At 38.9% G+C, this 25,804-nt stretch overlaps 1 protein-coding gene and 1 pseudogene across 1 annotated transcript; one reads left to right on the top strand and one right to left on the bottom strand.

Annotated features, from left to right (window-relative positions):
- Positions 1–222: 222 nt before the first annotated feature.
- On the bottom strand, positions 223–1,945 carry LOC146689129 (interferon-induced protein with tetratricopeptide repeats 2-like; annotated as a pseudogene).
- Positions 1,946–3,673: 1,728 nt separating this feature from the next.
- Positions 3,674–23,790, top strand: pomgnt1 (protein O-linked mannose N-acetylglucosaminyltransferase 1 (beta 1,2-)). The gene is made up of 21 exons (XM_085436778.1): positions 3,674–4,190; positions 5,007–5,109; positions 8,453–8,568; positions 9,234–9,299; positions 9,671–9,784; positions 9,886–10,003; positions 10,628–10,726; positions 12,574–12,701; positions 13,483–13,553; positions 13,646–13,721; positions 14,712–14,795; positions 14,957–14,998; positions 15,484–15,542; positions 17,801–17,873; positions 18,021–18,149; positions 18,506–18,631; positions 18,792–18,856; positions 18,947–18,991; positions 19,092–19,227; positions 19,316–19,425; positions 21,012–23,790. The coding sequence occupies exons 1-21, from the start codon at positions 4,071–4,073 to the stop codon at positions 21,091–21,093; spliced, it is 1,962 nt and encodes a 653-aa protein (XP_085292904.1). The 5' UTR covers positions 3,674–4,070; the 3' UTR covers positions 21,094–23,790.
- The last annotated feature ends 2,014 nt before the right edge of the window (positions 23,791–25,804 follow it).

Below are 25,804 nucleotides of genomic sequence, written 5' to 3' on the forward strand. Positions count from 1 at the left end.
CCTTTACACATAACTGTTATGATCTCATTTCAGAAGGTGTCATACTGTTCCAGATCATTTTCCAGTAACTTCATTTGATTGTCTCAGCCGCAGAGGATAACAAGAAACAAATACAAAAGCTCTTAAAAAAAATTATTCAACCTTTTCAAAATTAAACCTTTTATGTAAAACACAATTAAATGAATGAACAAAAAACAAATGCAAACTGCAAAATTTGGGTAAGAGTCAGCAACATTAATGGAACAATATTACAATCAATAAAGTTCTTTTTCAGGTCATGTATGTTCTTGTTACTGTTATAACAATATCTGAATCAATAATAATTTATTATTAGTTTCGTTGCAAACATTTAGACTGCCAGCATAGTAAATGTTCTTTATCTTTATTCTCTTTCTTCTTCGTAACTTTAGTGTGAGCTCTTACTGTTGCAGCTTGATTAGAAATTCCTCTATTTCTCTGCTACCATATTTTTTAGTGTATTTCTCCAGCATTGTAATGCTGTTTTCACGATGGAAGGATTGGTGTGGTATCACTGCTGCCTTCTTGTGATATTCTATTGAATTTTGTCTATCAATCAACTTTCCGTTAAAATATAAATGTTTTGCATATTTGTTGTAAAGCATTTGTTGCTCCTTATATTCCAGGTCACTTTCTAGCAGTTCATTGTATATCTGGTCAGCTTTGTCTTGCTTATTTACCTTTACATACATGTCTGCAAGAGTTATTTTCATGTTAAGTGAAGAATGAGGGTAAAGCGAAATCACCTCCTTACAGAGACTGATGGCTTTGTCAATCATGCTGTGCTCGAGCAGATTGGTCCTTGTCTGCCTGGAAAAGATCCTACTTCTGTAGCAGTTCGCAGCACACCACTTCAGGTAACGTTCATCTGGATGTCTTTCCAGAGCTTCTTCTATCAAATCAATAGCTTCATGTACAGATAAATATTTACTGTAAAGCATAAGTACCGGATTGATACCACTGTAGCTGCTAACTGGCTTTTTTAAAACTCTTCTGGCCAATGTGCATACTTCATCTTTCATTTTTGTTCCTTTTTGAGGACATGCATCAAGGTAAAGAGCAGAAGGTACAAGTTCTCTGGATCGTGTTCTTTGGCGATTCTCATTTTTTCCACGATGGCATGGTCGCTATTGTTATGAGCATTCACTAATGCTAACACATAGCTGGTCCGCCATGCCACCATGTCAGGCTGCATCCTGATGGCTCTCTGGAAGTAATCTATAGCCAGCAGCTTTTTTTCTTTGTTGAACTTCATCAGGGTCCAGGCTTTTTCTGCAGAGATCTCTGGATGGAGTTCATCCTGGGATGGAGATGGGTATTCATTCATCAGTGCATTAATTTTTGACAGGTAATTCTGACTTTGTACTTGTTCTCCCTGTTGGTTGTGTAGCCAAGCCAGGTTCCCATAGTTCACTACCAGCCAGGGACCCTCATCTGATACTGTGTTTCTCATCTGACGGAAGGCTTCTGTGGCTCTGCTGAAAAAACGCAGGGCATCTTCACTGAAGCCCAGCTCGTAGTGAATGAACCCCTGCAAGTTATAAATGTGACCCAACCAGCTGTACCCCTCTTCGGTGCCAATGTCCTCCAAATTGTACTTGAGACGGAAAAGTGTGGACCTGCTACAGTCCAGATTCCAGTTGAAGTGGCACTGCAGAGCCTCCAGTTTGGACTCCAACGTTGACTGACTCTGAGAAGAACTATGGGGATTCAAAATTAAAACAAATGCACATTCAAGAAATATAATGTTCTCTAAATATTCAAATCACATACGCCCCCCTTCCCCCCCCAAAAAACAAAAAACAAAACAAAACAAAACAGAAAAGCTGCTACTCACCTCATCTTCTAACTCAGTTGCTTTCTAAATAGCACTGGTGTCCTTTCTTTGGACTGTTTCTTTGGGTGTGGCACCATAAAAGTCAGTCATGTTTAACTTCTGTACTGTTGTAAATGATGAACTTTGAACTTAGTGAACTATTACTTCTCATGAAAAAATACCGCCACGTGTATGTTTAATTAGGTTAGCAAGATAGGTTAGCAAATGATTAATTTTGGGTGTTACCCAAAGTATTAGTCAGGAAACTGAAGTGTTGATTGCATACTTTTTTGATTTCTTTACCTGACGTAAGATATTTTAAGCCATCAAAAGGCTAAAATCCAGGTGAGGTCATACTAGATGATGTCTAAACTGAATTCCTCTTGAAATTATTTTTCAAAGTCATTCCATTCAAAGTGCAGTTTAAATAAATGAAGTTCACACAGTTAAAGGCTGAGCCCTACCCAATCAACTCTATCAAATGTTTTTTCTACATTTAGAAACAATACTGTGGTTTCAGTGTTTTTACTGTGTCTATCAAATTAAGTAATCTATGTTTATTCATTCATCTATGTTTATTATTGGGCATACTTTTCAGGGCTTCCAGATGAGTCTTTAATGGCACATATAGTCATTTTTTAATTTATTTTGACTGGTTAGCTAGAAATTGTCCTAATTTGTTACCATGTTCTTGGAAGGCATCCCTTCTATGTATGGAAATAGGGTGTTGGGCCACCCATCACCGGTCATTCGGTACCTTTATGTACGAGCTTGGATTATAATGCCAGCAGTCAGACTTATTTCCAGTAGGTGGTTATAAACTGCAGCAGTAGTGGGATTAAGAAGCCATTTTTATTTAATCTTGTTGTCTCTTTTTTATTGGTTAGGAGCATAGATAATAAAAATTGTCTTTCTTTGCCTTTTATTTTCAGTTAGGGAAGACGAGGGAACTTAAACCTTTGTTTGCTGTTTTGGCATTGTCCCAAATAAACTAGTGCCAGGCATTTCAGTTGTTCTGTGAAGCTGGCCTTTTCTTATGAGTTGTTGGAGTGGGGAGTTGCACCTCATCTCATTTTTTTAATTTTCTGTTTCTCAACATATATATATTTTTTATTATATTTTATATATACATGAGTGTTACTTTATGTGCAATTTGGAGTTTTTTCTATGTACAATATTTAGGATTCCATTGCCAGTAGTGATGTGCCGCTGTTATCTGTATATGACTAAAAACATTTGAAATGTATTCAAATGAAAGTCTGTCTCTGCAGTAGTCATCATTTTGCACATGGATGTTTAGCTTTAAAATATGTGACCTCTCTAAACATTAGCAACTAAGAAAACTTGGCAAAAGGTGGCCTGGTAAATAATAAGTAAATCAATTTTTTTTTCTCCTATCCAATTTGGGGTCATAGGGGGCTGGAGCCCATCCTGGCTGTCAGAGTACACCCTGGCCGGGTCTAGAGTCTGTCAATGGTCTAACATGGACAGACAGCCATCATGCTTACATCCACACCTACAGCCAATCTAGAATCACCAGTTGGAGTTCCTGGAGAGATCGTGCAAGCTCAACACAGAAAGACTGTAAAAGCTGCAGTGCTATTTTGTTGTTGTTGTTATTGTTGTGACATTTCAACTTGAAATACACAATGCTATTGCTCCCATTAAGTCCTTCTAAGTTTTAAAATACGAAGGAAAGCGGGCTCTTACTTACCTTACTTACTTTAAAACAAACAAACAAATTAACGTCAATCATAAGCGTTAACTCGAATAACAACCAGTAGAGGGCAGAAATACACCAATGTCTTTTCTGCCTATTTAAAAAACGAAGAAGGAAGAGGACCTCTGTGACGTATTTTGCTCTGCGACAGAAACTCTGTGTATGTTGCGGTTTAAAGCTACTTTTCTAGAAGCAGCTGCTTACTATGGAATATAAATGACACTACAAGACTTACTGATGACTCCGTGATTAATGATGTTCATACGCAAACAGAAAAGAGGCGGCTGGAGCATGTTAAAGCCCCGTACAGTCACATGGCAGTTTGGTGTCGTCGGCTAAACTTGGTGACTATTTGTGCACAGTGCCTTTTTATTCGCGTCTCTTGTTTAGCTCAGATGAGCATGTAAGAGTCAGCCGTGTTTTGGTGGTGTGGAGTTGTGCATGTCCCGGTTGCAGAAAGTGGAGGAGAGCAGGCGGAGGGCGTGAGCTGTGTCCAGGCGGCTGTCGGTGTCCGGGATGGAGACCTGGACCCCCAATCCCCGAGCTAAGCCCTTCATCCCCCGTCAACAGAGGAGTCTCTATCTCACCTGGAAATACAAATTGACCAACAAGAGGACGATTCGCCGGTTCTGTCAGGTAAATACTGATAGAGCTCAGCAAAAGAGTGATGTTGCTGCTGTAAATCAGTAAAGTAAACGTATTGTCCTGGAGAATTGTTCTGTTTTCTCGCTTATTTTGCATTTAACAAGCCACATTAGCTCATATTTAAAGGTTTCATATTGCCAAAAAGTTTTGGTAAACGAAATGTCAGGTGCTCTTTCAAAGTAAAGGCTGCAAGACATATCCTGGCTTGATTATATCAGTGCCCGTTCCTAGATGCACTCACTGGGCACTTTGAAGGTTACACGTTACTCGTACTGGGTTGGACCCCTATTTTCCTTAATTTTTCATGGCATAGATCCAACAAGATGCTGGAAACACTCAGTGATTTTGATTTATATTGACATGATGGCATCACACAGCTGCTGCAGATTTGTTGGTTGCACGTTCATCTCAATCTCCCATTCCACTGCATCCCAAAGCAATCCACTGGATTGAAATCTGGTAACTGTGGAGGCCATTTGAGTACATTGAGATTATTGTCATGTTCAAGAAACTAGTTTGAGTTGATTTAAGCTTTGTAACATGGTTTGTTGTCCTGTAAACAGACGTCAGAATAAGCACACAGTAGTCATAGAGGGAGGGATGTGGTCCGCAATAATACTTGTTGGGTGTCGCATTTAAATGACAGTAAAATAAATACCATCTGAATCTCACAACAGAAATCAAGACTCATTAGTGCCAGTAGATCAGCAATTAAGTGAACCATTTGTAGAGTTTAATAATATCAAAATTAACTAACTACAGACATCAAGATGAACACTGATACATTTTTTTTTTTTTATCCTACAGGCCAGTGCCGTGTTGTTTCTGCTGATAACCGTCATAGTCAACATTAAACTCATCCTGGATACAAGAAGAGTTGCCAGTGAAGATGCAGCAGCCCAAGAATATGGTGAGAAACATGTTCACATGTCATTTTACTTATACTTAGTACACTCAGGTTTAAGTGAGTGTATGTATAAATTTGAGCCTGTATGTACGATTTTGACCCTGTGTGGATTGGTGAAAATCCTAAATGAATTCACACTAATGCGTCTAATTCTAAGACTTTAAAGATCTGTGCTGTATAATAACTCCGCAAAAAAAACTGCTACAAGCAACTCATTACCATGACATTCTACCCAGAATGTAGAATGTCGAGTGACCACAGCTTTAGCTTTGAGTTGTAGCAGACTTTTGTGATTAGTAGTATTTCGGCCTGATAGATGGATGTCTCATCCTTTGACATGTTAACTTGAACTTTTTATCTTGATTCGTGATTTCAGAGTAAACTTTAACTACAGTCTTTCACCCATCAGTATACTTGGACAGATGCTGCGATTTTGTCATGGATTTAAATTCAGTTTTATTTATATAGTTTCCTCAAGGTGACTCTATAAAATATCTCATCTACAATATATGTGTACAGTATACAGTACAGTCTATAGTCCCCAAATGTCTAACTCTGTGACTCTCTGGACAGTAATGCAGCTTTCAGTCAATTCCTCTGAAACGTTTACTGTATGTTAATGTAACAGTCAGTATTTAAATATGTACAAAATCAGTTTAATAGAAGAGTTGAGGGTTGATCTGTCTGTTGCTATCTGACATATTCACTAGGGGTGCAACGATACACAAAATTCACGGTTCGGTTCGGTTCGATACTTTGGTGTCACGGTTCGATATTTTTTCGATACAAAAAAATGTTCATGCCTTTTTTAATTTGTAATTTATTAAGATTATAAATATTTCTTTTAACTCAAAAATACAGTTTTTAAATGAGATGTTGCTGAAACAACAAAATAATAAAAGAATAAAGGAGTTTGGAAACGAGTTTATTTCAGAGAAATGTCCTTTTCCAAAATAAAAGCTATGCTATACCCTTCTTCTGGGGTAAATTCTCACGAGCATATTGAACATATCAGGTCCCCATAAAATGAACCACTCTCTGATGGACCTCACCTCACACACATCTTCTGGAGTGCTAGCACTTAGCTGCATATACAACAAAAACAACTTAAATAAAAATGTATTGCACAGAAAGGCCTTCCTAAATATATTTTTAAACATTTAAAATGTTCTAAAAACAAGATATCAACCACATACAGTTCTGCATTGTTTGGGAATCCCTGATGGTATTTTCTATTCTTGGCAGAATATAAAACAACCACACCCAATCCCTGACATGAAAAATTTTTTAGAACCATGTTCTATAGTGTACAGAAAACACATGAAAACTTAAATCTGGTAAAGCTATACTTCACATATTTTCTGTTGTGCAGACTTGGCACCATGTAAAACAAACAAACAAAAAAAACACCATGTAAAGAATAAAAAATAAATACAAATAAAAGCTATTCTATACCCTTCTTCTGGGGTATATTCTCAGCAGCATATATAACAAATCAGGTACCCATAAAATGAATCACTCTTTAATGGACCTCCCCTAACACTCATCTTCTGGAATGCTAGCACTTAGCTGCTTATACAGCATAAACAACTTAAATAAAAGGTCCTGTTAAATACAAACCAAAACATATTTTACTCAATTTCCATGTTCTTCTTCAGAAAAATTAGGATGTCCACATGTTCTGCTGACAGTACAGATCTGCTTGCTGTGACAATGTCACCTGCTGTGGAAAACACCCTCTCACTTGGGACAGAGGTTCCAGGTACAACCAAGTAACACTGTGCCAACTTGGAAAGATGAGGGTACAAGCTGTGATGTTCCTTCCACCATCTCGGTGGGTTATCATCTGTGGGAATGCAGTCTGCTAACCTGTACAAGTTAATTTCCTCCTCTGCCACTTCGGCTGCAGACCTGGTCCTTGGCTTCTGTGCAATGAACAGTTCTCCAAACAACTCCTTCATGGCCGACTTTTTCTCTGGTGGAGATGCTGATGGTGAATCTGAAGAGTTTGCTGCTTGAGTCTCTGCGGAGGTCGCAGTTTCTGTGGTGCCTGCGGCTTGGTCTTGAGGAAATATAAACAACCAAACTGTTAATTGTATTTGTTTAAATAATATTTATAAATGAAGCAGTAGCTAAATAAAATTTCAAAAATAAAAAAAAGAATACCTACTTGTTCAATGCTCAAGACAAGTTCTGTGGTGAGTGCTCCATAGACTCTCAGCTGAGTGACATCATCAAAGTGTCGCAGGGACTTGAAACGAGGATCTAAAGCTGTGCACTTGTATAGGTAATTCTGAAGGGCAGGATCAGCGTATCTCTTCTCCAGGTCCTCCCTGATGTTTTTTTTTTTTTACATCTCTCACTGCTGGGCTGTCATCACCAGACTGCGCCATAGAGTTCAGGATGTTCATTTTAAGTGGCAGGATCATGGATGCTGTTGGAGATGACGCTTCACACATCATGACTGTCACAGTTTTTAGGGTTTTCATGACTGTAACAAGAGTTTCAGCCAGTGCATGTTCTTCCTGAGTTAGATTCTGAATGTTCTTCATAATCTTCTTCACAGTATTGTCGGCCATAGCAGCATACACTGCAGCTTGCTGTTCAAGGTATCTTTCCATCATATCATGAGAGGAGTTCCACCTAGTTGGAACATCTTGAATCAGTTTTTTTTCACTAAGCTGCAGCAGTTGCTGTTTTTTCTTAAACACATTGCATCCTGTTGTGCTTCTGTGAAAGAAGGAGACAATTCTTCTCATCTTTGCTAGGAGATGGGGAAACCTTCTGCACTGCCATTCCTTTCTGAGCAGTTATATTAATTGTAATTAACCATGGCGTGGCACATCCGACATACTGTTGTAGTTTTGTGCACAACACGCTTACCATCAGGGTCATACTTCACACGAAAGCCAAAAAAGTTCCAAACGCCAGATTTCAATGACTGTGGAGGAGGTTCAACTTCGGGAGGCATTAAGGCAGTTGCCATGTTGCAATGAGCTTAGCTTCTGTCCCGCTAGCTTGATTGAATGCATGTGGGTGGCACTCAGTGGATCTGTGCTCGACAGTGCAGCCTAGGCGGAGTAGTCGAACGCAGATTCACTGAGCGCTCAACACGGACAGCATCGTCAGAAGAAAAGTTGATAAAATAAATTAAAAAATTGTTCGATACACATGCGTACCGAACCGAAAGCACTGTATCGAACGGTTCAATATCGATACGAGTATCGTTGCACCCCTAATATTCACCCATCACTCATTAACCTTCTGATACATGGTGTTCCATTAAAGTGTAGTTTTATTATGAAGTGCATCATTTTGATCTTGATGTTTGTTTTTCTCTCTTTAGAGGATGTTATTCCTAACATGGAGACAGCACGCAGGCCGGCTAATGGACGCAAAGTCCTCGACATTGAGGTGTACTCCAGCCGCTCCAAGGTCTACGTGGCAGTAGATGGCACCACGGTGGGTGATTAACTGGTTAACTGGCTGATGCCTACTGACAGGTTACTTGAGACATACTGCTTTAATACTCAAAGGGGCTTAGCTAATATAACAGACTCACACAACAACAGAGGGTTTGGTCTCACTAACTTTCCAGGTGCCTGAAGACAACAACAATCTTACTCAGACCGAGTAAGCTGCTGCTTGGGCCTCTCACCATCGCAGTTTTCAAGACAATCTATACATCCTAGACTAATCTTTCCTCCCACTAACCTTCATTTTGTTGTTAGGTTTTCAGTTTAATTCTATTTTGTCAAGGGAAATATTGGTAATGCAAGGTGTTTAAATTTTGGCTTTTTAATGCCATTGAACTCATGTTCAAAATGGTAATAATCCTTTATAATGAATTTGGTTAATGATAGACACAAAGCGTCAGACTGTTTCTTCTGGCCGAGCATTCACATGCCACATTTCTCACAGAATTATATTGTATTTAATAAATAATACCATGTACAGCAACAACAATACAAATTAGTCTCCAATAAGTTTCTCATCACGTGGATAACTTTACCATCTTAGACTGCCACTGGCAATGAAGTCAGTGTGTCAGACACTAATAAGATTAGTGTCTGACACACTTGGCTCAGTAAAAATATTGTTTTTCTTTATTTTACTTGTTCCTGCAGGTGCTGGAAGATGACATGCGAGAACAAGGCAGAGGGATCCATGTGATAGTTCTCAACCAAGCAACTGTGAGCATGTGCTGCTTATTCTTCATATCATGACGCATGTCTTTCCACTGGCAACTCATATGTAAATATAACAAACTGCAATTACGGTACATACTAGAGGTAGGAGGAAAAAATGGATGCATCACATTATGATTTTTTGCTAATTGTGTTTCACTGTTTTTATAGCTGTATTTATCACAATACAAACAACGTTGAAGTTAAACTTATCAAATGTCAGTAGTAGATTTTTTTTTTTAGCAATTTCAGATTTTTCTGTGTGTGTGTGTGTGTGTGTGTGTGTGTGTGTGTGTGTGTGTGTGTGTGTGTGTGTGTGTGTGTGTGTGTGTGTGTGTGTGTGTGTGTGTGTGTGTGTGTGTCTCTCTCTCTCACAGGGTCATGTGATGGCCAAGAGGATATTTGACACCTACTCTCCCCATGAGGATGAAGCCATGATCCTGTTCCTCAATATGGTGACTCGTGGTCGAATCCTCATCTTTACCATAAAGGTCAGGAGCTTCTAACTATCTGAGGAGTGAAGGGGATATTCATGTTCCAGTCATAAACCATACCTGTAACTGTGTTTTTTGGGGGCTTATTTGTCCTGCAGGATGAGGGCACATTCCACTTGAAAGATGCTGCTAAGAACCTGCTCAAGAGTCTGGGCAGCCAGGTGTCCCTCAATCTGAGCTGGAGAGACATGTGGACTCTAGTGGTGAAGAAAGGAGGTAGAAAAGCAGACCTTCATTTTTAACAATGACATTGAGGACAGCCATTATACAGGAAGAGCTTCACTAAATCGATCAGTCACAAAACATCTGAGGAGCTGGGGAGAATTATGATTGGTTGTTTAGAAACATTAAGAAGATTTGATTATGAGATTTCACAAAGTCAGCCCAAAGTGCACCATTTTATCGTGGATTGACATATGAGTTTTATTTTATTTTTATTTTTTTTTAACTAGAATCAGCCTAGATTGTTTTCAGGGCCACTACAACTTTACTGTGTATGACTGAAAGAAAGACTTTTTTTGTTCTACATATTCACATTTGTGTCTTGACCTTTGTGCTTGAGGTGTTGTCACTAATGGCTAAACACTTTTTCTTAGGCTGAAATTAATCATCTTTGATTTACAAGAAACAAAACAGATGGATATATTGTCTGTGCAGTTTTTCATCACTATTTTCTACATAAACTTGGATTTTGTTGAGAAGTTATCAGTATAAACCATAAATAAGGCATCTTTGATCAAATAAATCAGTCAGTAGGGGGGAAGAGACAAAAGGGAAAAACAAGAGTTTATACTTGCCCTGAGATTACCTCTCTTGACTTGATGTTGTTTTTGTGTTCAGGTCAGGTTTATGGAGAGAAGCATTCAAAGTCTCCAGCTCTGTCTACCTGGGGAGACCCAGTGCTGCTCAAGACTGAAGTGCAACTTACTGCCTCTGAAGGTAAGAGCCAGTTTTAGCATGCTTGACAAAGGGTGAAATATTTAAACTTGATTCCCCTCTCGTGCACAAAATGTTATAAAAAAACGAAAAGACTTGTAGCTTTTTTTTATGAATAATCTTTTGAAAGTGCGATGACATGCAGTAAAAGTTGGGTCCTTGAGAAAAAAGTCAAAGTTGGGGATTTGCTTCTCCTTATATTAAGATGTTTTAGTCCCGGCGGTGTAGGGACCAGATGGGTTAAAAGTTTGAGACAAAGACTGTATATGAATGATGGTTGAATTCACCGGTAGTTTTGGATTTCACATTTTGTAGGTTTAGCATGAGCATTTTGGCCACAGTTGGGGAAACTGTAAAATGTAAATTTAAAAAAAGATGATGATTTGAAGGTCTCAAACACATTTTATGCACAAAATAACACAAATGTTAAAACTGAGAAAAAATATTAGTTCAAACCAGTTGCTGAACTTTGGGGAGAGGAAAGTTGCTCATTCTTGTTTGATACAAGAGCCGAGCTGCTCAAAAGTCTTGTGTCATCTTTGTTGTATTTTTCATTTCATCATGTGTCAAATATTTTTAACTAATTAAAGGTCTCGGCTCCAGGCAGGCCAGTTCAACACCTATAATTCTGACCAATGTATTTTGCGGTTTAGCATTGTCTTGCTGAAATAGGCCTCACATGGAAAAAAACGTGTTCTCTTTGAGAGCATATGTTGCTCTAAAAGCTGTGTACACATTTTAGCATTAATAGCGCCTTTTCAGATGTGCAAGTTGCCAGTTCTAATGCACCCATCTATATACCATCAGAGATGCAGGCTTTTGGACTGAGTGCTGATAACAAGCAGGATGGTCCCAGTTCTTTTTAATCCAGAGAATGCAACGGCAGCCATGTTTGCAAATAATAATTTAACATTTGGATTTGTCTGACAAGAGAATAGTTTCCCACTCTGCCTCAGTCATTTTACGTGAGCTTTGGCTCAGAGCAGAACACAGCATTCCTGGATCATGTTCATATACATCTTCCTCTTTTGCATGATAGAGCTTTAAGCTGTATTTATGGATGACACAGATGCAAGTTTGCCTCTCAAACATGTTCTTTTCAGTCATGTTGCTGGCCTGTTGACAGTTAACCTAATGTATTGCAACATGTTCCGCCTGCTCTATCTTTTTAGTATTATTTACTTCTTCAGCCTTTTTCCCCACCCCAACTTTTTTGGTGATATAGAAATCGGAATACTTTATGAATCGTCTGTGAAGGTTCTCAGTCATCCAGGTCATCGTAGTCAAAGGAGCTTGCAAAGAAAAGCGTCTGGACTTCTTTAAGTTGCTTGAAGACGTTTCACCTCTCATCCGAGAAGCTTCTTCAGTTCTAAGGTCAAATGGTGGAGAGTCCCAGATATAAACCTAGTGGGAGAAACCCCCCACAGAGGGACAAAAGGACCCCCTGATGATCCTCTAATCGCCTGAGCCAAGGTGTGAAACTGGGTGCGGGTCCCAATCAGCCAGAGTTTCGGGTGTGTTCATTGGCTCAACTCTGGCTGATTGGGACCCACACCCAGTTTCACACCTTGGCTCAGGCGATTAGAGGATCATCAGGGGGTCCTTTTGTCCCTCTGTGGGGGGTTTCTCCCACTAGGTTTATATCTGGGACTCTCCACCATTTGACCTTAGAACTGAAGAAGCTTCTCGGATGAGAGGTGAAACGTCTTCAAGCAACTTAAAGAAGTCCAGACGCTTTTCTTTGCAAGCTCCTTTGACTTTATGAACCCATAAGAGAATAAAGTTCAAAATAATTTTATATGTTACAAAAAACTGTAAAATAATTTGGGATGTGTTCTTATGTTCTGCAGAGGCAGAGTGCCACTGGGCAGACACGGAGCTGAACAGGAGGAGGAAACTCTTCTGCAGCAAGGTGGAAGGATACGGCAGCATCTGCAGCTGCAAAGATCCGGCACCCGTAGAGTTTAATCCTGACCCTGTAAGACATGTAACAGACACGACGCTTTAGTTTCACCATGTTTTTCCTGCGTGGGGAAGCACAGGAATGCCAAGCTGTAAGGAGGGAGTAATGTCCTTGCATCAGTCAATGATATTTATTTATTTTGCTATAATTTGTATGGTTTTTTTGGTCTTGGATGAAGACAGAATCCCACAGAAGTGAGAGTAGCATTTGAGCGAGTAGTGAGGCACTGAGCACACTTGCTCGTATGTTTGAGTATGCTCAACTTCACTGTCTCGATGATACTTCCTGTGCTGCTCTGTAGTGAGCCCAGGATTTTGGCGTTAGTGCTCTTCAGGCTCAGTTAGAGTGACCCTCCAGTTTGCAATGGATCTCCACAACAGAACAGAACACACTGTCATCATCTGCAGTCCAAAATGGTGGAGCTGGAATTTGTCTGAGCATGTTGCGAGGGACTCAAGACAGTTGAATGACATAAGGGGCCTCCATCCGACAAACAAGCCCGAAGGATGCCACAGAACAGGAAGGACTGAGTTAGCTTAGAGTCCAGTAGTAAAACAACCACTTCTTAGACAGATGGAAAAATAAAGGTAAATTGACGAATTTACCTGGCCAGCTGTCCGAATACATGAGGCTGTATAGTCTATGTAAAGTGTCATTGTTAAAATGCTCATATACTTGGATTTAAGTAGTCAGGTGTATGCTTTACCGATTCTTGTCTTCTTGTCCACTAATTTGAGTTTCTTGTGTGCAAGTATAGATTCAGTATGATCACATTTTTACTGTTTCGTCATTGCAGCTCCCCATCAATAATGTTTTCAATGTCCCAGTGGCCGTTATTGCAGGAAACAGACCTAACTATCTCTACCGGTAAGATCTGAAAAATACTCTTCTGTCATACAAGGAAGTAATAAATCTCTGTCAAAATATAACTAAGTGTTTGGCTTTTTGTTGTTGTTTAGTATGCTGAGGTCACTTCTTTCAGCCCATGGTGTTAACCCACAGATGATCACAGTCTTCATTGATGGATATTATGAGGTACCTTCATTATTATTATTGTTATTATTATTATTATTATTATTATTTGTTTATGTATGTATGTATTTATTTATTTTGATTGCTGCAGTTTACTTCTGCCAGTGATTGGGGTGTACCTTTGCTGGTGTTAGGTCATGTGACTATCAAAGTCATACAATTTTAAGATCTTAATCAACACATCATATTTCAATACCTTATTTTAAACAAATACAACAACCATAATTTTATTTGCAGAAGTCTTTATAGATAGTTTAGGTATCTATATATCTTTTTCCTTGTCAGAGACTTTGAAGTTATTGATAACTTTTTACACCTTGGCTGTAAGAGGCTGATGCGGATTTGGTGTTAACCTGCCGGGCAGGCAGCGTTGGCACCGAAGTTGTGAACGCGATAACTCAAGTAACTCGTAGGAATTTGAAATTGATAATATTGGTGCTCCTAATAAAAATGTTGGATGAGTTTGAATCTCAGTGACCTCAACCTCAAGGTCAGAGGTCAAGTTTTTTTAGAAAGCCTTGTGAATGCAATAACTTGAAAACAAGGCTTTTGAAATTGATACTATCTCTAGGAGACGAAGGGGTACCACTGACCACTGCCCCCCAATTTTAAATTTTTTTAAATTTTTTATTGGGAGTCTGTTTGACTTATAACGATCACGTGTGTTTTACCAAATGAATGAACTGAATCTATAAATTATCTTGTTAAATGTTAAAAAAACTAATTAATCTCTACAGTGTATCCTCGTCATAATTACCACGAGAGTAGGATTAAACTGCATCCTTTGTGAGATTAAAAGAATTTAAACTAGAACTACAGAAATCTGTTTTTTGGATGTTTTTGTGTTTTCTCTTTAGGTTTCTATTTCTTTTAGAAACAGAATTGTCATTTCAGGTTATACTCACCACCTCAGTGGATTTTGTTCAGGGAAACAGTTTGCAAATTATTAAAGAATCTTTTTGTAGCTCTCAAACATCTGCCTTTTTGACTCAGGAGCCAATGGATGTTGTTGACCTGTTTGGACTGAAGGGAGTTCAACACACACCTATCAGCATCAAGAATGCCAGAGTGTCTCAGGTAAGCAACAGCTTCTCATTCAAGGGTTAACACATAATTCAGAGCAGTACAAGCATAGATTTTAAAGAACCAATGTTTCCTTTACAGAAACGTTGAGCAGTGTTGTTATTAAATTATTCTTTGTTACTGTGAAGCTCAAACATCTCTTTCCTCAATCACAGCACTACAAAGCGAGTCTGACAGCAACCTTCAATCTTCACCCAGTAAGGACCAACATCAAACACTCAGCTGTATCATGTTAATGCAGTTTGTTATAACTCTTATTTGAATTTTTCATCTTTTATAATAAGTGCATTGTACAGCCTCAATTTTACATTGCACTTCAGCATTTCTTTAATTAAGAAAAAAAATCATTTGGCACGTCCAAACAGAGGTTTCACAGTGCACACTCAGTTGCTCCAATTCATTTGTTTCTCTGACCATCATAACTAACCTGCAACTTAACCAGAGGTAAACCCTCTAACATAAGTCTGAATTGTAACTGTATACATATAAATTTCTGCTTCCACTCAATATTAATGAGACTTCTGAAACTCTTACTGTCAACACTGACATTATGATTTTATGCAGTGAACTCTGTGAATGCACTGTGGGTGTTTTAGTGTGTGCAGTTGCCTGGGGTAGAGTCTGTATGCACCATATGTATGCGCTCATTAGAGTTTGTTGTGTCTGTTTTATCTTTTCCCAGGATGCTAATTATGCCATTGTACTAGAAGAAGATCTTGATATATCCATTGACTTCTTCAGGTATTTCTTCCAGTCTACATTACCACTACTAAAAGCAGCCAGATGTCCATGTTAGTTCCAGAAAAGGGCTCTTACTGATTGATATCTAGTCACTCTCTACTGACAACTTTTTATGCAGCTGCTGTTTTTGGTTCTTAACCTGGTAGTCTCATTCTGTTAGACTCTACTCATGCTTATGCTTATGGAAGCTGTGCTAAAAATTCTCCATTATTTCAGAGCAAAGTCCCTTTAAATTGATTTTACATTTAATGTTATTGTGAAGTTTATTTAATTGCTTATGTATTACTTAATTACTTCAGTGTAGTAAGCTGTAAATGCTTTAAACTGCTGTTAAAAGTTCAAAATGTACGCCCCTTACACTTTTTCTTGCTTGGCTGATTGGTGACTCCCCCCTTGTATTGTCCTGAGCAGCCTGGAGATCAGGCTGGCTGGATGATGATTAGAATGAAGAATAGGCCTAAACAGAAGTTCACGGTATTCCACCATCTTGAATTCCCCCCCCCCCCCCCCCCCCCCCCCCCCCACACACACACACACTCAGTGCCACACCCGCCAAGGAACAGACTCTGATTATTGGTGATTCAGCAACCATAATAGATTGTCTTCCAGGGGAAGATATCATACGGGATATCATAGTGTGGCTCAAGCACGTTCATCATAGTTTAAACCCCTTGTTTTGCACAAGGGAATACGGCCTCCCGTCTGCAGCTAAACACTCCAGTAGCTTTTGTAATAGCTTTAGCCCGGTCGGATTGGGCGGCAAAGGGCTGCTTAAATACCGCAAACTCCTCTGCTCCTCCACTTGGACCGCTAGCGCCGGCCATAACTATCGCTTGACAGACCCACCACGCGCACCATACACATACCTTTTTTCCTCCTTTTTCGGAATAACGTGCGTGCCGAACCGTGGAGTGGGTTCGGATTACGGATCAACCGTGATCCGTTGCACCACTACATCTCTCTGTATAATTTGTGATCTCTGAGCTTCTGTACTGAGACGTTATTAAAATTACAGTAAAAACTGACAGTCCTACACTTGTATCTTCGTCCTGGCTGCAGCGGCAGTGAAAGAACGCACCAAGGTGCACGACCGGTCAAAACGACATCAAACCAGCAACTTGCACCAGTACTCTAGTACTTCCATATGGGAGGGTGGGGATGTGAAGCAGAATCACGTCATAAGACACTTCAGGCCCATTGAATAGAACTCTGTATTTTCATTTTTAACCTTGGAGATGAACTCACAGTGCACTTTCTTGTGAAGGTTGCTTGTTTCAGTCCTCTCATAACAAAGCCACCTTTGGGTTTGAATGTAGGCACACATTAAAACTGGTGCTCAATCTCTTTCTCCAAGAGAAAGAGAGCTTGTGCATTAAATGAGATGCTTACTCTTAAGGACTCAAATGTATGCTAGGAATATGTGTCCAAACTGTGTGCTGTTGCTTTTGCAGCAAGCTGTGGTTTATAGTTAGCCACAATTTAATTAAGAAATGATGAGGAGAGAAAGTGGAAATACATCTTTATTTTTTTGTTAAAGGAACTTTCTGCATAGCATCCTCAGCTCTTCTGTGAAATTTTTAAAGATGTTTTTGATTCTATAATGTCAGCTGAGACGGCCCTTTAACACGCTGACCTGCAAGATTCACCACCAGATGGCAGTAGAGGGCAGTGATAATAATGCTCTGCTCTGTTAGAACCTCTAGCCTTCCTTTGTTGGACAGGCTGTGCTTTGAACTGTGTGTTTGCTGCTGTGAAAGCTCCAGCTTCCCTCCTGGGCTGACCAATCTGTTTGAAGCTCTGACTTCAATAGTGGAGAAGAACTTGCGGCCATCATCTGTGTTTGCGCCAGTTTGCTTTTGAGCTTCAAGCTTTCAGTTAGAGAGCAGTGAAATTAAAGCTTGGTTCTATTGACAAAAACAAGCCTGTTATTTCTTCTTTATGTCCAATAGTTGTAGTTTCTTGAAGGAATATCTACAAGTCCAGTTCAGAAGCTCCCCGTGTCAGCTGTCAATCACAGTGAACACTTGCTATGAAAGGTCTGGTAGAAAAGCTCAGTGTAATCTGTTGAAGTACCAGAACAATGTTCCTGTTCAGTGATCAGACGTCTGTATGTTCGGGTCTTCTGTTTAGATCAAAGTTTTCTTCATGTTTTTTTGTTTTGTTTTTTTTCTAAAATCATAACTGCAAACTAGACCCCTTTTTATATTCAGTCTATTGTCAGAAAACGGTTACATTATCAATATTTTCTGTTTCTGTAGCTTTCTGAGTCAGACCATCCACCTGCTGGATGAGGATGACAGCCTGTACTGTATTTCAGCCTGGAACGACCAGGTGAGTGCTGACTATCATCTGTATTCCTTATTTTCACACTTAAGTGACTTCACTATTTGACTTCTCTAAGCCTGCTTTTCATGAACATTGTCCCGCCAGTCTTTGTTATGTAGATGATAACACTCCCCTATATGTGGTGTTGATCAGGGCTATGAGCACACAGCAGAGGACCCGGCCCTGCTCTACAGGGTGGAGAGTATGCCCGGCCTGGGCTGGGTGCTGAAGAAAAGCCTCTACAAAGATGAGCTGGAGCCAAAATGGCCTACACCCGAAAAGGTGCTTGAAGTTGTCTTTTCTTTTGTTGTGATATTTATCACCGATTGATTCTTCCAGTGGTCATAAATAGATATGTGAAGTGAATAATCTTCAATAACTTTTAATTATAAATAAAGTTTGTCATTTAGAAAAGTGATTAAAAGGAGCTGCATGAAAGGATTTTTAATATATTGTGTTGTTGATTTTATTGTCATGTTGTAATTCTAAAAATCTTGAATAATATCTATGTAGCCCTTAAAAAGAATAGTGTCTAGCTGACAAGTAAAAACAAATGCAGGAACACGCTGTGCATGCATGTGAGGCCGTGGCGAAAAGATCGTGACTAAGTGCGTGCCTGCGCTCTTTCTGGCTTGTAGCTGTGGGACTGGGACATGTGGATGCGAATGCCAGAGCAGAGGAAAGGCCGAGAGTGTATCATCCCTGATGTATCCCGCTCCTACCACTTTGGTATCATCGGCCTCAACATGAATGGCTATTTTCACGTAAGATCTGAAAGGAAAATGCTTTTTGTTATCAGCTTTTCATTTGTGTATTCCTGACACAAAGCGACAGGTCTGAAGGCAGCACTAGAGCAGTTAAGTCAGCTGTATCTTTTTAGCCCGCTGTTAAAGATTGCTGTTTTTGTCTTATCGTGTCACATAGGAGGTATATTTCAAAAAGCACAAGTTCAACACTGTTCCCAATGTACAGCTGAAGAACGTGGGCAGGTGTGTACAGCCATGTGATTAAATGCTATTGTTTTTTTGTAAGTAATCTGGCTACATGGTGACAGACTTGGTTTTAATTGGTCTTCACAGCTTGAAGAAAGATGCTTATGAAGTTGAGATCCAGAACCTGCTGAAGTGAGTACAAACTCTGGCATCACTCAGCGTGTTTGCTTATGGTTGTTGTAAACCACAAAAAGTAAATTTTGTGTGTGTGTGTGTGTGTGTGATATTCCAGAGAGGCAGAGGTGCTAGACCACACCAAAAACCCATGTGAGGACTCATTCCTACCTGACTCTGAGGGGAAGATCTACATCATGTTCATTAAGATGGAGTCTGAAACAGACACATCCACTTGGACTGAGCTTGCCAAGGTGGTCATATTTACATAAGTGGTCTTGCTTGTGATTTTTACAGGCAGTGATTTAAGCCCTAATAAATTCAATCATGTCTCTTGTTTAGTGCCTGCACGTTTGGGATCTAGATGTTCGGGGATACCACAGAGGTCTATGGCGGCTCTTCAGAAAAAGGAACCATGTGTTGGTCGTGGCTGTTCCGATCTCCCCGTACTCGTAAGTAACTCTCAGATTATATGTAGCCCATACCTGTAATCTTTCTGGGAAAACAAGAAAGTCAGAGATAGAGACATGGAAATCATATGACCATTATCTGATGGTTTACAGCAGTTGCACCCTAAAGCAGTGTGAAACAAGATGAAACATTTTCACAGCCCTAAGAGGAAACCGTAAAAGATCCTGTTTATTACCTAAGAGCAGCTTCTGTTTGTTAGAGCAGCAGGTTCTGTGTGACGGCCTGTAAATGCAGAACAGAAAATGGAGATGGAGAGGGATGCAAACAGCAGAGATGTGGCCTGGTTGTTACATGAATAATTCAGGGTTTTCAACACAGTGGAAACACAGGCAAACAATGACCTTTTACGTGACAGGAAAGGGAGAAAGGAAAAGTTTCAGGTACTTTGGATAGATAAAGGGCTATGCAAATAACTTATGCAATCTAAACAAAATATTGTCTCTGTTTGCTGCCTGCCTATGAAATCAGGCAGTCAGTCTGCTATCACCTGCAGTCTTCTGTTGGAATGGATGTATTCAGGTCCAGGTCTCAAGTGTTTGGCAGTCCAGCACACATTCTGTTACACAGTTGGTATTTAGCTTTAAAATGCTTAGAAGGTGCATTCTCCTAATATGTAGGCTAAAGTTTTAGCCCTATTGTTGATATTTTGGTGAGATGCTGCATCTTTCACTTGTTTATAGTTAGATTGATTCTCATAGCAACACAAGGAGCAGATTTATTAATTGTAAACATGATTAAGTGAAGGATCTAAGAGTTCATGTGGGAGGTACTGGTTACAACTGGTGCTTTTAATGAGAAGAGCATTTCAGGAAGGCAGACTATTGAAACACTCCTGAGTACCCTGGCTCATTTCTTTTAAAGAGGTACCTTGTTGGAGGGGAGGGAATAATTCATAAATAATTAATTAGCACCAATATTTGAAGAAAATGTTTGATTTCCTTCCATTGCCCATAAACTTAATTTATATAATTATATAAAGGTTATATAAACTCCACCTCAAGACATGATGTGAATACGATAGGATACAAAGAAGCAAAGTCACTCCTGCTGCACTGTGCCAGTCATCAGAGGGAGAAAGGGAATTTATTTCAAAAGTAATATGATAACTCCTGTGATTGTTTACACTTCCTTTCTTCAACCATCCAATTGTTTTTGTTTTATAAAACTTTATTTCAGTAAAATAACTTTAAGCCCTTTAACAGAATCTCTAGTTGGAGTGAGAATTTTTACCCTGTTTTTGCATTAATTACTGATTTACTGATAATGTTTCCTATCAATATATGTTTTCTTTGTCAGTGACCACAAGAGACAAAAATCACCATGGTTGATTAATCTGCTTCAGATTCACAACAACCAGAACAGCCAACTACAGTTGCATTCTTAAAGTCTTTTGCTTTTAATTCTCATTTTAATAACCATCTTGGGAAAATCTCACCAGATAAAAAAAACAATTTGCCTTAATTCACTTGTATTTCTGTGTAGGTTCTCTGATCTCTGCTTAATGTTATCATCGCTCCACTTCCTTTTTTGTAACCTCATGTGTACTCTCTTATTTTATTCTGATCAGTGTGAGGAAACCAGCGAATGTCACTCCCATTCATTTAGAGCCTCCTCCTAAAGAAGAGGGAGCACCGGTGGAGCAGATGTAGATCTGATGTTACACACACACACACACACACACACACAAACAGAGACACACACACACAAACAGAGACTTCGACAAGCCCTGGCCTTAACACTACTACTTCTCTCCATCAACGAACATTAATAATCCAGCCTGGGGCCCAGAGCTACAGGTCTGTCTTGGGTACAAGAGGATACCTGGGACACAGAGTCTATTTTTTATGTTGGAGGAAGAATTAACACTACAAACAGCACTGGTGAGTCCGTCCAGCAGTGATGGTAAAACTAGTTATAGTTAATTGTGATTGTTCAACCACAACAGTGTACAGCTGCCAACAGCTGTGTCTTTTTGTGGATCGATCACTAAGCTACATCTTTGACAGAACAGTACAACTGACATAAACACACTGACCTGAAAGAAGGCAGTGCTCCTTATAGTTTGGTATTTTAACTACTGAGTGTTTGTCCATTTTTGTACATACATTTTAACGAATCTCTATTTATTTTACATCTGTCAAAAGTTAGTGTTTTTTTCTAAATAAGAAAATCCACTTTGATCAAGTTCAATGCATTTTTAAGAGTCTGACTTTTACAATGAAAAAATGTAAGTGTGTGTGTGTGTGTAAAATCTAAAGGTTGGCATTTTTCTCAGCATTAGATATCGAGTGTAAAAGCCCCATGGGTTTGTACCGTTATTGACTGTATAGATCACTTGCCTCGGATTAGTCTTGATGATGTAATCCGAAAGGTGGCTGAGAGACAAAAACCTGAAAAGTCATACTTTTAACATGTGCTGCATCTGAAACCAGAGAAATTGCAAATGCTGTGATGTTAATGTGTGCTCACCTACAAAATGATGCACATTGAACAAATCACTTTAAATTCGGGCAGTTTTTTTGTTTGTTTGTTTTTTTTAAGTAAATTAACCTTTTTCCATGTAATTATCTGTTTCTGGCATAGTTCACTACTGGCTTTTGCTCTGTCAGGGGAAAAAAAAGCACGTGGCCCTTCCAGTACCAACAAGTAATAATTGACACAGGAACTGAAAATCATAATTAACAATCATTAGGAACGAAACCTTTTTGTTGTGTACCCCAAAAAAGGAGGAAAATCCGTGTCTAGGATCAGATCTAAATATGCAAACGTGTGCTAAACAAACAGTTCAGGATATTTGTATCCTAGCACAGCATTTACGTGTGTACGCATTTTTTTTTTGTTGTTGTTTTGTTTTGCTTTTTCCTGAAGCAGACGCACTTTTTTTCTGTGCTTGCTGCTGTTTTTGATATACAAGAGACAGCGGCAGCTGCATAAGGTGCTGAACGTTCAGTTGCTTCTTTGTTTCCTGATTGAACAGTGTTCAACTACTGAAGCTACTAAAACTGAGCTCAACACTGTTACTTTTCACACAGCCATCCAGTCACGTAGGAGAAGGGCTCAGATAACAAGAACACCTGGTATAAACACTAAAGAACCGAGTCAATTTCTCTGCTTGTACCAAATGAAATCCCCAAACTAGCACTTTAGTCATATATTAATTAGATCATTGTGGGTCAGACATCACAGCAGGCAGGTACTTGCAACCAGCTACTTCCTGGAAGCAGCATGTGTTAAAAATGTATTTTTTCCCCCTCCTAATTTCTTAGTGTGCGTATAAATTTTGGTCTCTCTCAACCATCCTGGAGGCCAGAGGCTCCACCACTTCCATCCACTGAAGGTAGCAATGTGAAAAGAGTACTAAATCTTCGTTACATATATTTATCTGAGTTTCTAATTGCAGTGTTCTTCATTTTTAAGAGTAGTAAATACGTGAGAAGATTTATTTGATAATCTCACTGGCCGCATTCAATGCCCTGAGATGCAGCTGAGAGAGAGAGAGTGTGTGTGTGCGTGTGTGAGAGAGAGAGAGAGAGAGAGAGCGCGATTTCTCTTGTAAAGCTTTTCTAACTGGTGGTCAAATAGAAACCCAACCCTTTAAGAAAATGTTATTCTTTATGGTAAGACATGCAAAAGCAAACAAAGTATTATCTGCTTATGGATACATTTATTTTGAAAGTCACACTATAGAACTGTCTAAGCATTTATTCACTCTGTACTGGTCATGTTATCATTTCAAACAACTGTTATGGATGTTTCAGGCAATTAAAAATGAAAAGATAATTGAAATATTTGTTCCAATTGAGGTCTAAAAACACTGACTTTTAATCCAGATGTTGATATTCTGCCAGATGTTTTAAAAGAACGTGGAGTTTTCAACCATGTTAACAGAGAGGTGTGAGTGTGAGGAAGAGATACTGGACATGTTCTTACCAGCTGATGTAAGAACGCATTAACCAAATGAGTGTGAATTTTAATTCTGTTAGTATTTGCAGTTATTTGATTGGAAGGTGTTTACCTGTCAGAATGAACCACTGACGTTGGGGCTAAGTTTAAGTCCTAGTGTGTTTCTCTGGTTTCAGATCTCTGCAAATTGTCTTTTTTCCCCCTCTGGTTTGTTCTTTCATTTCACTTTGTGGTGTTCCTGCTTTTCTGGGTTTCAAAGGTTAAATTAAATTGAATCATTGTTTCAATAGCAATACAGTTGATTTAATACTGTGGCAGGATTCTGAAAATACTGGAAAGCGCTTCGTATGAGTGACAGAGGAGGATTTGTGGACTTGAATGCAGTTTGACATGTATGAGTTTCTTTTATCTTGGAGATGAATAAAGATTTTTTTTTAAACTCACTCTCATGCTTTTTTGCTTTTCTTTTTTCCCCCCCTCAAGGCTGTACTGTACAATATTTTAATAATTCAGAAATAAAGATTTATTGTGTGTATAATATTCATGGAATAAACCAGAAGCTCTTGTTGTTCTGAGAGTGTGTGTGGGAGAGAAGAGAGCTGCCTCCAGATTTCCCATGAGAGGCATGCAAAGGAACTGGGAGGCAAAAACCACATAGGGAAATGTATGCAAATCCTCAGGACTCGGTGGATTTCTGTATTCATTGTGGCTGACCAAGGATGAGTGCGGCTTCCTATCCTTTGAGGTCCAACTTTTGCAGCTAAACTGTTTGTTTTTGGTGATTAACCCCACTGACATCAGTCTTTTCTTTTGTTCAAGGAGAGCCACATGTTATGATGCATGTATGTGTGTGGAGGCAGACTTCTAGAGGTGTTTTAAATTCTACTTTATATTTAAGCCAGCAATCAAAATGAAACTGATCTGAGGCTTTACACTCATCAGAGTTTGGCTTGTAGATGCTGCAGAGGACATGCATCTCTTTAAAGGACCATTGTTCAACATTGTGAAATTTTTTGAAACACTGAGATTATTTGGGCATGACAAGGGGGATCTGAATTGAATTGCATGTCAGTGATAGTATTCTTTAATCTTTCATTTATTATTATTATTGTTATTATTATTATTATTATTTTCAAATGACTTTGTAACAAAAGCAAAAGAAAAGGATCTTCACCCGTGGTCTCAGATCAGTTAGATGTTAAACTTTGAAATGGTGCAGATGAGGGGGTTCTGTGGGAACAAGAGCAGTTGCAGAGATGAATGGAAATTCTCTGTGCATTCATCATTATGAGTGACATGTTTCATAGCATACAAAGACATTTTGTTCATGCATCATCTAAATTATAGATTAGTGTGCCTGCTGAAAATTTAAGGGTCTCCTCACTCTCACTTCACTACACAACTGCAGCCATGACAGAAGGAACTCAATCAATTTATACAGAACTCTACAACTTGTAGTATAACTGTGTAATAAATATAACATGATCTCATTTGATCAAATATCTTACATGCTGTTCCTTTTTCATTTGAAAGTCAGCCATGTCTGTACTTCTTGCTGTTATTTTTTGGTTATAAATGACTGTTTGAACAAGGCTAATGGATAATGTTTGAAAGCATTAATTCAAGAGCAGTGAATAAACAGTTGAAATTAAAATAGAGAAAAAATGTCTTAAAAAGGTAAAAATATTAAGTTGCAATATTACAATAATACAGAGAAAACATAAACATTCAGACTACGCCGTCATCTAGAAATTTGATTCTGGATTTAACAGGGACCCAGTGAGAAGAAGCCAAAAAGTTACATCAGTGCTCTGCAGCATTTTGGATCAGCTGAAGGCTTGAATTTAGAAGCAGGACATTAATGATCATCTTTGTCCTTAAGACATTCCTGTAGTTTAAATAATTGGTGCGTGTTATGTGGTTTCATGAACAATTCAAGCTGCATATGTCATCCACATTCTTGTGTTGTGGCATTGTTATGCAAGGCCTTCTAATTATACTCCATAGAGGAATCATATATAATGCAAATGGTATTGGTCCTATCTAAAAATCCTTTTTAAAAAAAACCATTTATTGTAAATTCCAGTACTTTAGATTTTCATTTTCATCGTCAATATGATGTCATGTCCGCCATTTACGTTTCTTTCACATCACATTTAGCATATGTCACCTGAAGCAATTTGTTTCCACAGCAGACTTTTGTTCAACTCTCCACTAAATATGGGTAAATATGGGTAAAGGTTTTTGTTAGTTAAACTAAATCATTTTGTTCTGGGTGCTCGCTGACTGAACCTCTTCAGCTCACAGTTTTTCGTTTGCTTCTACCTTTAGGTCCTTATACTGAGTTGACTTTCTGACTTTTGTTGCAGATCTGAAACTGTGGCCACTAAATGTGGATATTAAAAAAAAAGCAAAACCCAAAAGGTGTTGAAAAAAATAACCCAACACTGAAACATA

Source organism: Copadichromis virginalis, linkage group LG17 (assembly GCF_057382275.1).
Source record: "Copadichromis virginalis isolate Kocher_CV1m ecotype Utaka linkage group LG17, C_Virginalis_male_GT1.1, whole genome shotgun sequence".
Lineage (NCBI taxonomy): Eukaryota > Metazoa > Chordata > Actinopteri > Cichliformes > Cichlidae > Copadichromis > Copadichromis virginalis.